Source organism: Hypomesus transpacificus, chromosome 11 (assembly GCF_021917145.1).
Source record: "Hypomesus transpacificus isolate Combined female chromosome 11, fHypTra1, whole genome shotgun sequence".
In the NCBI taxonomy this organism is placed as follows: Eukaryota; Metazoa; Chordata; class Actinopteri; order Osmeriformes; family Osmeridae; genus Hypomesus; species Hypomesus transpacificus.
The window spans coordinates 750,474-767,621 of record NC_061070.1 but is presented as its reverse complement, the minus strand read 5'-3'; the positions used below and the strand labels follow the sequence as shown (position 1 = coordinate 767,621).

Here is a 17,148-nt window from a genome sequence, read left to right as displayed (position 1 = left end):
CATGTACACTCACACGAACTCACACATATACAGGCACAGACACATACTGTATACATGTACACTCACACTAACTCACACATATACAGGCACAGACACATACTGTATACCTGTACACTCACACGAACTCACACATATACAGGCACAGACACATACTGTATACATGTACACTCACACGAACTCACACATATACAGGCACAGACACATACTGTATACATGTACACTCACACGAACTCACACATATACAGGCACAGACACATACTGTATACCTGTACACTCACACTAACTCACACATATACAGGCACAGACACATACTGTATACATGTACACTCACACTAACTCACACATATACAGGCACAGACACATACTGTATACATGTACACTCACACTAACTCACACATATACAGGCACAGACACATACTGTATACATGTACACTCACACTAACTCACACATATACAGGCACAGACACATACTGTATACATGTACACTCACACTAACTCACACATATACAGGCACAGACACATACTGTATACATGTACACTCACACTAACTCACACATATACAGGCACAGACACATACTGTATACCTGTACACTCACACTAACTCACACATATACAGGCACAGACACATACTGTATACATGTACACTCACACTAACTCACACATATACAGGCACAGACACATACTGTATACATGTACACTCACACTAACTCACACATATACAGGCACAGACACATACTGTATACATGTACACTCACACTAACTCACACATATACAGGCACAGACACATACTGTATACATGTACACTCACACTAACTCACACATATACAGGCACAGACACACACTGTATACATGTACACTCACACTAACTCACACATATACAGGCACAGACACATACTGTATACATGTACACTCACACTAACTCACACATATACAGGCACAGACACATACTGTATACATGTACACTCACACTAACTCACACATATACAGGCACAGACACATACTGTATACATGTACACTCACACTAACTCACACATATACAGGCACAGACACATACTGTATACATGTACACTCACACTAACTCACACATATACAGGCACAGACACATACTGTATACATGTACACTCACACTAACTCTGGATCTTTAGTTGAATAGAGGGTAGGGTCAGGAGCGTTTAAGTGTGGGAAGAGTGGGACTGATTACCCAGAGGGCACCAGTGTGTGTGTGTGTGTGTGTGTGTGTGTGATTACCCAGGGCACCATTGTGTGAGTTTGTGTGTGTGTGTGTGTGTGTGTGTGTGTGTGTTTGTGTGTGTGTGTGTGATTACCCAGGGCACCAGTGTGTGAGTGTATGTGATTACCCAGGGCACCAGTGTGTGTGTGTGTGTGTGTGTGGGGGGGGGGGGGGTCTGAAAATGTGTTGAATCCAAAAACAGAGGAGGGAGGAGGGGGGCCCCTAAAGGATGTCCGGCACAGCACAGAACCCTGGGTAGGGTCAGGGTGGAGCTCATAGAACATTTGACTGCAGATCAAGACGTTGCAGGTGCCAAAACTCCCTGTACTGTCTGTCAACGCACCTTCTAAATCAATACTTGATTCATTATGTGTACATTAAAACTCCCAGACTGGCCTTCCCAGTCGATCATATTAAAGTCGCATGGTGCATTACGTTTAGATTTACTAATTTTTATATTTCTGTTTCATTAGGATATGGAAATGCATTATAATATATTAATAATACATGCGTAGTGTATATGCCTTTTTACAGTCTATTCTAAAGATAGTAAAATATGCAGGTATTGTCTTTATGTCCTGGTCTAAGGGGTAATTTAAGTTTTATCATTAAGTTACGTATTTTACATTATACCTATTATCCGACGGCGATTCGAAGTAGGAATTTATAAATGGGTTTGCGGTATCTCTCGAAAACACACATGATGTCCCTGGTTGGGCTTGGAGATTTCTGGTTGGCCACTGGCTGCGCGCCTTGCCCCTGGAGAAGCAACTCGTCACACATCGATTCCTCATCAATTCGGAGCGCGCTCTCCCAGTTATACTGTTGGTCAGTCGCACTTGAGGGCGCCAACCGCTGTTTGGACACTGTATAAGGACACCTCAAATCTTAACATTTTTAGATATGTCTGGAATCACCGTAACCTCGGACTGCGGAGAATGCTCGACGCCTGCAAACCAGCCAAACAGCACGGATCTGCATCCTAACCAACACATCGATGACGACGATGAACTTTTAAAGTACATTTGGAGAGAGTATTTGCATCCTAAACAGTATGAATGGGTTCTTATCGTTGGATACATTGTTGTGTTTTTTGTTTCTCTTGTTGGAAACACACTTGGTAAGTTTAATTGATTGTTTTACTATATTTATAAAATATCACCTGCTAACCTTTAATCATCCTTTGAACCCCAAAACCCTAAACGAGCGTCATTCAGAAAAGATGCTTGTGATATATCAGTTAATTTGGAACCAGTGTTATAATGATCAATTTAAGAAATATTTTTTTTTATTACGGTCAGTCAAGCACATTTATTCTGTAGCCTTTGTACAAGTATGTGCTTTTATCGTCAGGTTGAAGACCTTCTGATAAAAAAAATGGTTTCAGTCGTGTACTTATAGCCTGCTGTATAGATTATCTGGTACGCTATTGTGTATGGCATTCAGTAAGGATCCTGTTTAGCATTAACCTATTGTTTTATTGCATCTAAACTATTGAATTGGGTCGTTTGTAAGTACAAAATTATGTTTTTAAATACACGCAAATACATTTTTAATGGGCCCCTTATGAGATACCAATATTTCTCACACATTGCACAGTGTAGTGTCAATTTTTAATAATGTAGTAGCTGAATAAGACTAGTTATGGGGGGGGGGGGGGGGTGATAGCACCATCCTTTTTGCACATGCACAAGACACGGTCTGAGATTGCAGCTGTTGCAGGAGGCTGATGGTCATGCATTTCTGTACGCGCGTGAGTGACATCTCACTTCGAGACGCGGAGCCGTCACTGCGGTAAGCGTGCTGGGAGAAGCCGCAGGGATTCCTCATCAGCTGTTCACTTCTCCAAACCATCCTGCCGCGGTCTGGCGGGCCAGCGCTGTGCGTCTCTGTGCGTCTCTGTCTTCCTACGAGCTGCAGCCGCGCGACTTTCTGTCTGTGTTTTCAGTTTGTTTCGCAGTGTGGAAGAACAGACACATGCGCACAGTCACCAACTACTTCATAGTGAATCTGTCGTTCGCTGACGTGCTGGTCACGATCACCTGCCTGCCCGCGAGCCTGGTAGTGGATATCACCGAGACGTGGTTCTTCGGGAACACTCTATGTAAAATTCTACCTTATCTACAGGTAAGAGGAGGATGATGTTGACCCAATAAAAAACGTTTTTTATTATTTCTCTTGAAAGGATCATGATAGCCAGGTGTACAGCAGAGTTGTTCAGACCTATAGTCACAACCATCCTCACCCCACCTGTCTGTGTGTCGTGTGGACTGGTTCCCCACAGCAACAGGCTACCACTCACCCAACATTTACATTTATCATCAATGTCATAAAATACTCTCTGCCAACCATTTTTTTTCCTCTAAAAATGTCGAACCTCTGTAATGCAGAGAAAGTAAAGTCAGTAGTTGTGTGTGTGTGAGGCAGTCCAAGCAGACAGAGAGGCCTGATTGGACCCCATGGTGATCCGGAAGCTGCAGGCCAGACACTTTTCAGTTTTCTCCAGCGTTCCCGAGCCATCGGCTGATCCAGCCTCTCCAGAATCCACAGAACGACCTTTAATACACGGTTAAAGAGCAGAGAAATGACCTTTAATACACGGTTAAAGAGCAGAGAAATGACCTTTAATACACGGTTAAAGAGCAGAGAAATTACCTTTAATACACGGTTAAAGAGCAGAGCAGAGAAATGACCTTTAATACACGGTTAAAGAGCAGAGAAATGACCTTTAATACACGGTTAAAGAGCAGAGAAATGACCTTTAATACACGGTTAAAGAGCAGAGCAGAGAAATGACCTTTAATACACGGTTAAAGAGCAGAGAAATGACCTTTAATACATGGTTAAAGAGCAGAGAAATGACCTTTAATACACGGTTAAAGAGCAGAGAAATGACCTTTAATACACGGTTAAAGAGCAGAGAAATGACCTTTAATACACGGTTAAAGAGCAGAGCAGAGAAATGACCTTTAATACACGGTTAAAGAGCAGAGCAGAGAAATGACCTTTAATACACGGTTAAAGAGCAGAGCAGAGAAATGACCTTTAATACACGGTTAAAGAGCAGAGCAGAGAAATGACCTTTAATACACGGTTAAAGAGCAGAGCAGAGAAATGACCTTTAATACACGGTTAAAGAGCAGAGCAGAGAAATGACCTTTAATACACGGTTAAAGAGCAGAGAAATGACCTTTAATACACGGTTAAAGAGCAGAGCAGAGAAATGACCTTTAATACACGGTTAAAGAGCAGAGCAGAGAAATGACCTTTAATACACGGTTAAAGAGCAGAGCAGAGAAATGACCTTTAATACACGGTTAAAGAGCAGAGCAGAGAAATGACCTTTAATACACGGTTAAAGAGCAGAGCAGAGAAATGACCTTTAATACACGGTTAAAGAGCAAAGAAATGACCTTTAAAACACGGTTAAAGAGCAGAGAAATGACCTTTAATACACGGTTAAAGAGCAGAGCAGAGAAATGACCTTTAATACACGGTTAAAGAGCAGAGCAGAGAAATGACCTTTAATACACGGTTAAAGAGCAGAGAAATGACCTTTAATACACGGTTAAAGAGCAGAGAAATGACCTTTAATACACGGTTAAAGAGCAGAGAAATGACCTTTAATACACGGTTAAAGAGCAGAGCAGAGAAATGACCTTTAATACACGGTTAAAGAGCAGAGCAGAGAAATGACCTTTAATACACGGTTACAGAGCAGAGAAATGACCTTTAATACACGGTTAAAGAGCAGAGCAGAGAAATGACCTTTAACACACGGTTAAAGAGCAGAGCAGAGAAATGACCTTTAATACACGGTTAAAGAGCAGAGAAATGACCTTTAATACACGGTTAAAGAGCAGAGAAATGACCTTTAATACACGGTTAAAGAGCAGAGCAGAGAAATGACCTTTAATACACGGTTAAAGAGCAGAGCAGAGAAATGACCTTTAATACACGGTTAAAGAGCAGAGCAGAGAAATGTCAGTTCACGTGCAGACATTTTTACAGTGGCAGGTTCTAAATGGCAAAACCATCTCAAATACAGGCACAGTCATCCAAAGGTTGGAAAAGGTTTGGAGGTACGTCGGAGACGCGTCTGAAATGTTCCAGCTCCCACACACGTCTTGGTGAGCAGTCACCTGCATGTATAGGTTAGCCTTAGCCTGACGTTGTCATACTCATCATTCTAGTCAGAATATGAGTCTGAGAACTCTCCGTTGGGCTTTGACTACGGGGCGTGTTTCAACCGAACTCGTAAAACAAATGCCTCTTCGCTCAATTGGATAGACCTACAACCAATCAGAGCAACGTAATATGTTGTTTGTTGAAAACGAATTCAACCCAAGCGCTCTTTCGTGACTTTGTTGATTACGTTACTGTTGATCATCTGTCCATCATCGTATAAAGCCCGCCCTGGCAATTTCATTGGTCCGCCCAGATTCTGGTTTTCTGTAGTTGGTCCCCAATACGAGACCCTCCAGACCGAACTTCCCGACCAAATGTTTTTTGGGGCGGGGAGAAGTTGGGCTGGCAGCCAGGCTAGGTTAGCCTAGGGATGTCAACGGATTTACATTTGGTCATTTAGTCATTTAGCAGACGCTTTCATCCAAAGAGCTTTACAAAAAGTGCATAGGTCAATGATCATAAACAACGAGATAGCCCCAAAAACAATGCGGGTAGCCAAAACATGAAGCATAGATTGTGAAAAGCAAATAAGAGCCAATGGGTAGAACCAGAGGAGCATGTCGTTAAACAAGTTATAATTAGACAACATGTTCCTCGAAAGTGCAAGAGTGTACGTGGTGGACAGCAAGCAACAATAATATAATTCACCGCGAGTACAAGTAGTTAAATCAGTTATAACTAGACAACAAGTGCAGCAAGTCCCCCAATATGTGTCATTGTGTTCCTGGAGGAAACAAACTAACATCTGGTCCAACAAATCTATCTTAAGTACCGTTGTACTCCCGAAACCAGCAGCACAGCACCAGATAACACATCTGCTGTGCAGATAACACATCTGCTGTGCAGATAAACATCTGCTGTGCAGATAACACATCTCAAGGAAGGGCACTTCAATCAACACCTCCCTGTAATACGTGCTCAAAAATTCACACATTCTTTAAGGGTTTTTCATCACCAGAACCCAAAAGAGACACAATATCATTTATCACCAAGTCATGTTTATAGAGGTAAAAAACCCTTTTTTGATTCGATGGGATGCATGAATGAGTATAGCCATGCAGGAGTATTAACCAAAGGGATTTAACTCAAATAAGATGTTTTGGCGTTTAATCACACTTTAAGACCGTTAATAGATGCAGCTCTGCAGCTCCCAGGGGCTTGGTTAGTTGACATCATCCCCAAGTCTCATTCTGATCGTGGTCTTGAGAACATGTGACAGCCTGAGAGGACGAGTCTACAATCATTACCCGAGGCCCAACACTCTTAAAAAAATCACTTAAAGTCATTTGCTTCATTTGAATGATTGTCAGAATGGGTCCATGTGCTGAGGTTAAGAGAGGAGACAGCAGACATGGTACATGCACAGCATTCTGAAAATCATTCTTTGTTTAGACTTTAGTTTTCTCTACAGCACGCAGCAAACTCCCGAATGTCGAAATCATTGTTAATGATTTTGCACGCCCTTATGGATGTACGATGCAGGTGTATTTCTAGAAGTGAACTGATTTGTTGATTTGGCTTGTTAACTTATTGATTTGGGAAATGGCTTATTGTTCTAGATTTCCGTTAAAAAAAGACCTCTTCCAGAACAGAAAGAACATGGAATCGGAGATGTTTGGTGGACAGTCATTCAATGATACATGTTTAATTAGCTTACTTCACAATGATAGTGACATCAATTTGATTTAATCCTGAGTGTTATCACACAAAGGCTTCATTTAATTTCCTGTACACTTTTGTCCAAGGAAATGAAAAGACTTCTTTATCATGGGTCTACTGTTTTTTTGGGGAAAGAAATCAGATGAGTTGTTTAATGTTATACGTTCTGCATAGATCTGTTTTCAGGACTACATACGGTACACGGTTCCATTGGTAGGATAAGGTCGGATAAAACATTGCATAGTAAGCATCATCATAGTTCTTTGACCATTTGGGGTTCAAGAGTGTGGGCACAAGCATTCTGTTGCTGTTTGGCCACGGTCATGTCATGGGTCATGTTCCAGTCAGTGGATATCGTTCACCTCAGGTGCAGAAAGACCTAATCGGTTTCCAAAACCCCAATTCAAATGAAGACCAACACAGTGAAGCTCCTATCTTAGTAGAGTGTTATAGAGATGTACTAATAATGTGTAATAGAGTGTGCTTCATGAGAATCCCAAGGGTTTCCATCACATACATATTCAGGTTCAGTCAACACACGCACGGGATTGATTTCACCATTTATTCATACACATGACAAATGGTTTAAAATTGGCGGAATGGATGTACATGGGGATGCGCTCCCTGCCTTCACTGTAGCATGCATAACATGAGGCAGGGAGCAACGAGCTAAATCCCCCACGGGGAGTACAGAGAGACAGCATGGGGGAGACGGGGATGGTGGTGGGTGGCAGCAGCGCAGAACACACAAGGACGCGTGTGCGTGCATGTGTGCGACTTTACAGCGCCGCCTATCAAGCTAAGCCTATGGGCTGAGAACACGGTGATGGGTGATATGCCGCGCGCTGCCCGAGTGCCATGCCTGAACCTGCTTCCTCATTTTTTTGCAACACGAGGCTACGTCCCCCGGGTCCGCGGTGTGCAGTTACCCTGGCCCAGCATGGGATTCTTTGATATAGTTAAATGCTGCACTTCCTGTCTTTCAGAGTGAAGCTCTGGACGAGTGATTGGACACAGTAATTATCCTTTAAAGACCTAACACATCACACCCTAATGTACCCCCATCCCCCCCCCCATCCCTCAGAGACAACACACATTCAATCAAGGCTGTCAAAGGCCCCAGTTAGAATATAAAGAATATCTAGGTGCATGAAGCCTTTCTGATTGGGGACCGGGGCACTACAATACTGCCATCAATGATTCTGTGCTTCTTATTTGGAACGCTCTGCATAATACTTCCATGCATTTCTTCCCCATGGGTATGAATGATGTATCAATCTAATAAATGCCACTCAAGAGACACTGCAGGGTTGTAAACATTGTGATGGAGATCTACGTATATATGCAGTTGGCAAACAGCCAGGGAATTGCACCTCAATAGCGACCCCCAGCCAAAATACGGTGTCCTGCTTTGTAAGGGAATACCCATAGAAAACAGTACCAGCATTGCACATTGGCAAGTCATGCCCAAACATTCATCAGCGTGACAAGACAATGTTATAACGGGCATTGTCTTCCTCCCCCATGGTGTGTCAGAAGGGAAGGCCTGGCACAGCTGCGATCGTGTTGAGACCAGCCGGCTGGACGCACAACCTGGGGGACCCTGGGACATTAATCAACAACTTGGATTCGATTCGCGTTCATCCAGATCAATTACGTGAATCGAATCAAAGACGTTATACACACAATTATTGGTAGTTAGTTCCTCTTTTTTCCACTTTCTTTCAGTTTTACAATATTGGAAATATTTTATGGATAGTACATACTTGAGGTACGTTCCTCTACCCATTGAACCGGCTCTGCACGGCTCAGGTGTGCTTTGTGTAGCTAAGTTGTGACCAAGATGCACTGACAGCCTGTTCTAAAACCTGGCGTGTTTCTACATGTACCTGTCCAGGGTGGATGCTGAGCGTTCCCATAAATCATGTTGTTTTGAATTACCACGTCGGTGGACTTCAGCTGAGCCGTGTGAAATGAAGCTGTCTTACTCCATCCATAATTACTCACTTCATTTTACACACCCCCTGTTTGTAACGTTGGGTATGTGATTGGTTTCAGGCACTAGACAAATTACTCAGTAATTAAACCCGAATGAAGGAATTTTTTATTTATTTTTCTCCCAGAGCTAGAGATGGTCAACTAGTACATCTATTACAAAAACATCCCAGCTAGTGTGCCTGTGTCTCTCTGCAGTGGACAGCTGCATTTCTCTGGAAAAGATAACCTATTACTAAAACTAAGACACACCTTTTCTGTACAACACAGCAACCTTAAATGTATTTTGTATTCATGGTTAACCTCCCATCTAACTACATGATTTGATGATGACTGAACACATGTTTTATATTGCACTAGTCACGCTTCACCTGGTATACAGTAGGTGTGTAGAAGGGATTTCTGATCTGTCGCCTTTGTCGTTACATCTTTTAAAGAACATTCAGCAATCTATATGTCATTCCCTGACTATCCCACTGATCAATATTGCGCTCTACAGACACATAGGCAAAAACTAGCATTTCATCAAGCCACATTACATTCATTACACGCACGCACGCACATACGCTTCTCCCCTCCATCAGCTCACCTTCTCAATATCTTCCTCTTTGCCACCCCTCCTACACTCACACACACACACACGCACACACACACTTACACACACATACGCACACACACGTACACACACACTTACACACACACAAACACACACACCAGGGGATGAAGCTGAACGGCCGCCTCATCAGTGCCCTGACAGCTAGCCTCCTCGCCAGCCAGATCCACCGGAGTAGAGAGCCTGTTTCAGCCCTTTCAGCTGTGGAGAACATCCAGAGATAACGGTTCTCATCCTCCAGGACCCCAGAGACAGTCTGGGTGGCCACCTCTGCCCACTCTGATTAGGCTGTACAGTATCACCCTCACTTGACCAGTCCTGTGTGTGTGACTTTGCATGAGTCAATGGCCACATACATGATCACTGAGAAGAATGAACAGAGAGGTTATTTACTTTCAACCCACATTCTTCCACCCCCCCTTTCTCCACCCCCCACCCCGCCTGCCCCTCCTCCAAACACCTATCCCTCAACCCCCCCCCCCTCTTATCTCCACCCCCCCTCCCACCTTCTGCCCCTCCTCCCAACCCCCCTTGTCTCCTCCCACCCCCCCTTGTCTCCTCCCACCTTTTGCCCCTCCTCCCACCCCCCCTTGTCTCCTCCCACCCCCCCTTGTCTCCTCCCACCCCCATTGTCTCCTCCCACCCCCCCTTGTCTCCTTCCACCCCCCCCTTGCCTCCTCCCACCCCACCTTGTCTCCTCCCACCCCCCCTTGTCTCCTCCCACCCCCCCTTGTCTCCTCCCACCCCCATTGTCTCCTCCCACCCCCCCTTGTCTCCTTCCACCCCCCCCTTGCCTCCTCCCACCCCCCCTTGTCTCCTCCCACCCCACCTTGTCTCCTCCCACCCCCCCAGACGATCTCCGTGTCGGTGTCGGTGCTGACCCTGAGCTGCATCGCGCAGGACCGCTGGTACGCCATCTGCCACCCGCTCATGTTCAAGAGCACGGGCAGGCGGGCGCGCCGCAGCATCCTGCTCATCTGGCTGGTGTCCTGCGTCATCATGATCCCCCAGGCCGTCGTCATGGAGAGCAGCAGCCTGCTGCCCGAGCTCACCAACAAGACCAGCCTCTTCACCGTGTGCGACGAGCACTGGGGAGGTGAGGGAACGTCTGGACCACACCTGTCCGCTCACAGCTCTGGAGGTTAGCTGGCTAGCACAGGTGTGAACACCGCCACTCCCTTTGTACTAACCTGTATACAGGTGTACGGGTGTACTTGGTGGTTAGCAGGCGATGATAGGGTTAAACTCTCACCCGGTATACAGCAAGTTGTACATTTGCAACAGCTACTTTATGGGCAAACAATCTTATCTGCTGTAAACTGTGAACTATGTAATTGTGGAAAGGGACTACTTCACCTATCACAATGTACTGTATAGCTCACACTAACCCACAACTACCAACCTGTACTTAGTGGAGCTGAACCAGTTGGGGGAAGGTTCATCATACCCAGGTTCATTATACCCAACATAAGTATGCAAACCGTCTCGAGTGTAATTTCCCACGTAAATCCATTTCTGTTTAACCCAGGGCTAACACACATCGAGGCAATATTTTCTGTGAGTCATCGATTTAATATTTAGTACTTTTACAGTCAGTAGGGAAACTTACATGCTGGTGACTCCAATAGTTGGAAGGAGGAAAACCAACCCAAGGTTTAATGTTATTTCACACTAGTTGGTCAATTATCTCCAGGTATTATGATAAAGTAATACTATGGTCCAATGTTCATAAGCAATAATCCAACCAACCTAATGCAAATGTACGATACAACAAAAGTAAAGTAGAGCATCCATCTTTCATAAGAAACAAATAGGCGAAATGATCATCACACAGGCCTATTCCTTACCTCAGTCGCACAATACAATATGTGGGTTGACTGTGACAGAAATCCTCTCGATGTTCTTCCCTGTCCACTCAGTGTCTGCGTCGAGGTCTGTGACCCCCTTCACACCCCCGTCATTGCTTTGTTAGCCCCGCTCTCCTGGACGTCCATTCTCGTTAGTTTTACAGCTGCTACAGTAGACCTGTTATTAAGCTGACCCAAGCGTCAAAGCTGTTGAGAGATTGCGTCCCATTCTATGGAAAGTGCTCAGTGGCACACTGAGATATGGTCAGCGCCATGTTGAACTTCTGGCTCGTCTGGTCCTGAGCAGTAGGGTGCTGGGGGCTTGGCTGCTACTGCTACAAGCCAATTGGCTAACGCAATAGCTACTGCTCAATTAAAAAAGGAAACGTAAATTGGAAAATAGGAAATTTGGACAACCTCCTGTCCTCTGGACCAGGCAAAGGCCTTAATAAAATGTCATTATTTTGTCATGTGCTTAAAAGTAGTTCCTAATTTGCAAGTTAGAATTTATTTTCTAAAATGCCACTGTAGCCTACCGTCAGTATATGTAGCCTACAGCAAAACCAGTGGTAGAGAACTGAAGGTGAAATTAGCAAATGATCATCAGACAAACAAAATGTCAATATTGAATACTGGTTGTTGTATTCAGGACTTCCTCCATTGGAGCACATAGCATAGGAGATTTCCCCCCAACAGCAGGACCACCTTCCCCAGACACCTCACACAGATTGACCCTGTCTTGTATGCCCAGGTGTTGCTGTTGAAGCAATTTAATCAGAATGTCAATTATGGATTTTTTGCCCAAAGACAGGGTAAAAATATGTTCTAAATCCTACTGAGATTTGATATAAATGTTTGATATGTTGACAGTCCTCTGGAGGAGAGTATTTCACATTTACATTTGACCAAAGACTGAGATACAGTATTGAAATATATATGGTTTCAAAATGTATCCTTTTTGAATCAGACATGACCTGAGTGTTGTGTTTCACACAGTGATTCCTGAAGAGCAGTTAGAAAAGCCTTCTGTTAAGACCTCTAGTGTAATCTCCCTTTCATCCTGCTCATTTATAGATTTTACAGGCATTTCATTGAGCACTAACAAGCAGACAGCTCTTTTGTTGCAATGGAAATCCCTGAAAGCCTTTTCGCTTTCAGATGCTGTCAATCCTGATGTCTCTCTGTCAGAGAGCCTTGGCAGGGGTGTGTGGGCTGGGGGAGGGCTGGGGGAGGGCTGGGGGAGGGCTGGGGGGGGCTGGGGGGAGGGCTGGGGGAGGGCTGGGGGAGGGCTGGGGGAGGGCTGGGTGGAGGGCTGGGGGGAGGGCTGGGGGAGGGCTGGGGGAGGGCTGGGAGAGATCTGGGGGGAGGGCTGGGGGGAGGGCTGGGGGAGGGCTGGGGGGAGGGCTGGGGGAGGGCTGGGGGGAGGGCTGGGGGAGGGCTGGGGGGAGGGCTGGGGGAGGGCTGGGGGGAGGGCTGGGGGGAGGGCTGGGGGGAGGGCTGGGGGGAGGGCTGGGGGAGGGCTGGGGGAGGGCTGGGGGAGGGCTGGGGGGAGTAGAGGGGGAGTGGGGTGGAAGGTTATATCAGACTTATGAAGAAGCAAGATGAGCCTTTAGACGGTGTCAGATCAGGAGGCGTCAGTCTGACTACTGGAAGCAAACTCACACAGAAACTCCTGTCAGACATTAGCTCAGGTGAAATAGATTAAAATCATAGATTTGGACTGACCTCTGGACCGTCGATACTGCGGCTCCCAGTCTCCCAGCCTCCTAGCCTCTCAGCCTCCTAACCTCCTAGCCTCTCAGCCTCCGAGCCTCCCAGTCTCCCAGTCTCCTAGCCACTCAGCCTCCTAGCCTCCTAGCCTCTCAGCCTCCGAGCCTCCCAGTCTCCTAGCCTCTCAGCCTCTCAGCCTCCTAGCCTCCTAGCCTCTCAGCCTTCTAGCCTCTCAGCCTCTTAGCCTCCTTACCTCCCTGCCTCTCAGCCTCCTATTCTCCCAGACTCCTAGCCTCTCAGCCCTCCAGCCTCCTAGCCTCCCAGCCTCCTAGCCTCCCAGCCTCCTAGTCTCCCAGCCTCTCAGCCTCCCAGCCTCCCTGCCTCTCAGCCTCCTATTCTCTCAGCCTCCTATTCTCCCAGCCTCCTAGTCTCTCAGCCTCCTTGCCTGCCAGCTCTGTGCAGCCTTTGCAACAGTTGCATCATGCAGCCCTCGGTAACGCAAAACCACCGCAGCAGTTCAAGCACATTTTAACAGGCGCCTTCAGGAGCTCCGAGGTCCTCAAACGTGGACACGGAGTTCTGTCTGTTGGGTCGCCATGCTGTGAGCTGTATTCTGACTGTGTCGCCGTTAACTTCAAGCTAATGGATCGAATGTGCTAAGAATACCAACAACGCAATCAAATCCTTTCGGTAGAAACTGATGCTCAAAGCGAAACCAGCTGAACCATTGGCTTTGACCAATATTGACAAGTTCGAAGTCTGGAGGGATCTGGAAAACCTTCACTTTAGAGCAGACTATCCCCACCTTTTCCTTTCTCCGTAGTGGAGCGCTTCATCCCCCAAGCCGAGTATCTGTCGATCTGTGTGTGTGTGGAAGCAGTTTGTCCAATGCCATGTGCGTGTACAGGAAGCTGTGTGATATTTGCCAATGAGCCACTGCAAAGAATATCAAAGTTGTTTACTCTTGCAATTTCAAGTGTTGTAGTTGGAAGTCTGTCTGCAGAAATGTCCTCTGCCATTTCATAATTTGAAGTTATTTATATTTGACAGTCAGACTCATTCATATTTGAGCCAACCCAATTACATACTTGATCACTAGTTCATATCATGCTGCAGTGGGACACTTTATCAAAGAGGGGTTTTTGTTTTGTTCCCATGACTACAGCATTTTAATCGCACAAACACAATTCTGAATGAGGAAAAGAATGAGATATAAAAAGAATGAACCAAAAAGTGAACAACAGTTTGACTGGTGAATAGATTGATGGCTGAATCATTTATTGTTGAGTTGATTGATTCCAAGTCGCCCGTCAAATTGTTCATCGACAGCCACTTTGACTTGAATAACCGCTGCAGCAGTCAGTGTGCCCCTGTGCTGCTGTTGTCGTCAAACCAAGTCCTGTTTTCTTCTGTCCTCAGCCGAGATCTACCCCAAGGTGTACCACACCTGCTTCTTCATCGTAACGTATCTGGCTCCTCTGTGTCTGATGGTCCTGGCTTACATCCAGATCTGCCACAAGCTCTGGTGCCAACAGGTGAGGAGTCTGGGCTGCTCCAGAGATGAATACAAACACTGGCTCCTTTCTCGTTGTAATTTGTGCTGGCTCAATAGATCTGCTTGGTCTGGCTCAATTAATACATGACTAAAGTGTATTTGTGTTGCTCATTCATTTCAATGAATGAATTAATTACTGTTTAATCAACTCATCAGTCAGTCAGGCTGACCAGGTCCTGACCAGGTCCTGTTGTCTGTGGTTGCAGATCCCGGGGACGTCGTCGGTGCTGCAGAGGAAGTGGCGGTCTCTGCAGTGCTCCGCCCAGGCCGGCGGCCCAGGGGAGTCCGTCCGCGTCCGTACGAGCGCCGTGTCGGCGGAGGTCAAGCAGATCCGAGCACGCAGGAAGACGGCGCGCATGCTGATGGTGGTGCTGTTGGTGTTCGCTCTGTGCTACCTGCCCATCAGCCTCCTCAACGTCATGAAGAGGTAGGCCCCCGTCAGGGTGTGGAACAGCTGGGCCTGGCCCAGACCGCAATGCTTGGGGTGCACTTGATTTGGGTCAACATGGAGAACTTCACTGACGAAGCGGTGCCTAAAGTGCACACATAGATATACATCAAATTCACCCTCTATGTTTTGGACCCTCGTAGGCTATAGACTGTCTATCAAAGACCTCAGTCCCAGAGGTAAATACTACAACACGAGCAAAGACGATTTTGTATTGACTCCAGAGGAATCAATACTCTGTGCAATCCAGTAAAAAAAGGACCCAGATGATGATTGACCAACAAACTCCAATCAATGCAGTAGTGAGAGACAGATCAAATCCCTGCTCCCTAGCCTCTCCATCTCCAACATCTCTTTTTCCCTCCTTCCCTGTTCTCCATCAGGGTCTTTGGTACCTTCAAGAAGACCAACGACAGAGAGACAGTCTACGCTTGGTTCACCTTTTCTCACTGGCTGATCTATGCCAACAGCGCAGCCAATCCCATCATCTATAACTTCCTCAGCGGTGAGTGGATCAGAGGAACGTCTGGTCTCATGATTTTATCACGCCATCTGCTGGACAGCCTGGGGCTTGATCACACAGTCCAAACTTTCCCTCATGAATAAATGACGATCTTATTTTAGGGGAAGATCGGTACTGTACTGCAGTTGATGTGTTGATTGAGAAACCTGTAGTAGAAAAGATCTTCTGTCTGCAATCATGGAAGGTCCTTAGTCCACAGACCTTGTTGAGTTGTGTTGTGGGTCCTTTGTTTGAGGAAAAATGCCTCCCGCGGTTGCGATGAATGGGAGGCTAATTGAAAAGAAGCCTCTTTTAGCCAGTTAGCCATGAATCTGAATTACAATACAGATGAAACGTCTAAATTATAATTGCCCTCACTTACTTACACAGTTGCATTCATGAAGTATTAATCATTGCATTCTCATAATTAATTGTTCAGTGTGAACTGATTAGTCTTTGAACCAGGCCTGGTCTGATAACACTAAAGAGGTGGTTTGAGTATTCATGCAGAAGAATAGTTCAAACAGACACATCCCTGCATAATTCCAACTCATTAAGGAATATTGACAGCATCCAAGTCTCATGTGTGAACATTCTGTGTGTTCAAAGGAAGTGTGCTCTTGTTCCCTCAGGGAAGTTCCGAGAGGAGTTCAAAGCGGCGTTCTCTTGCCGCTGTTTCGGGCGCGGTCCGAGACCCAAAGAGTGGATTCAGGCCAGGAACAGCACTGACAGCAGGAAGTCTGTCTCTACTCAGGTCCAGAACGTCGACAGTGTGTCTCGAATATCAGACCAGGTAGTTTAATACTAAGAGGGGAGGGGAGACTAGCGGAGGGGAGAGGAGATGAGGGGAGGGGAGTGAAGTGAAGGGGGGGGGGGGGGGAGGGGAGAGGAGAGGAGAGGAGAGGAGGGGAGGAGTGGAGAGGAGGGGAGTGAAGGGGGGGAGAGAAGGGGAGAGGAGAGCAGAGGAGGGGAAAAGTGGAGAGGAGAGGAGAGGAGGGGAGGGGAGGAGAGATGGGGAGGAAAGGGGAGGGGAGGAGAGGAGAGGAGAGGAGAGGAGAGGAGAGGAGAGGAGAGGAGAGGAGAGGAGAGGAGAGGAGAGGAGAGGAGAGGAGGAGAGATGGGGAGGGGAGGATAGGATAGGAGAGGAGAGGAGGAGAGATGGGGAGGGGAGGATAGGAGAGGAGGGGAGAGGAGAGGAGGAGAGATGGGGAGGATAGGATAGGAGAGGAGAGGAGGAGAGATGGGGAGGGGAGGAGAGGAGAGGAGAGGAGAGGAGAGGAGAGGATGGAGGGAGAGGAGAGGAGAGGAGAGGAGAGGAGAGGAGAGGAGAGGAGAGGAGAGGAGAGGAGAGGAGAGGAGAGGAGAGGAGAGGAGAGGAGAGGAGGAGAGATGGGGAGGAT

The 17,148-nt window shown here is 46.4% G+C and overlaps 1 protein-coding gene across 1 annotated transcript; it reads left to right on the top strand.

The window, feature by feature from the left end:
• Nucleotides 1–2,134: 2,134 nt before the first annotated feature.
• On the top strand, nt 2,135–16,550 carry hcrtr2 (hypocretin (orexin) receptor 2). The gene is made up of 7 exons (XM_047029898.1): nt 2,135–2,351; nt 3,180–3,358; nt 10,539–10,782; nt 14,663–14,778; nt 15,005–15,225; nt 15,630–15,751; nt 16,381–16,550. Exons 1-7 carry the CDS (start codon nt 2,135–2,137, stop codon nt 16,548–16,550), a joined length of 1,269 nt encoding a protein of 422 aa, XP_046885854.1.
• Nucleotides 16,551–17,148: the final 598 nt, after the last annotated feature.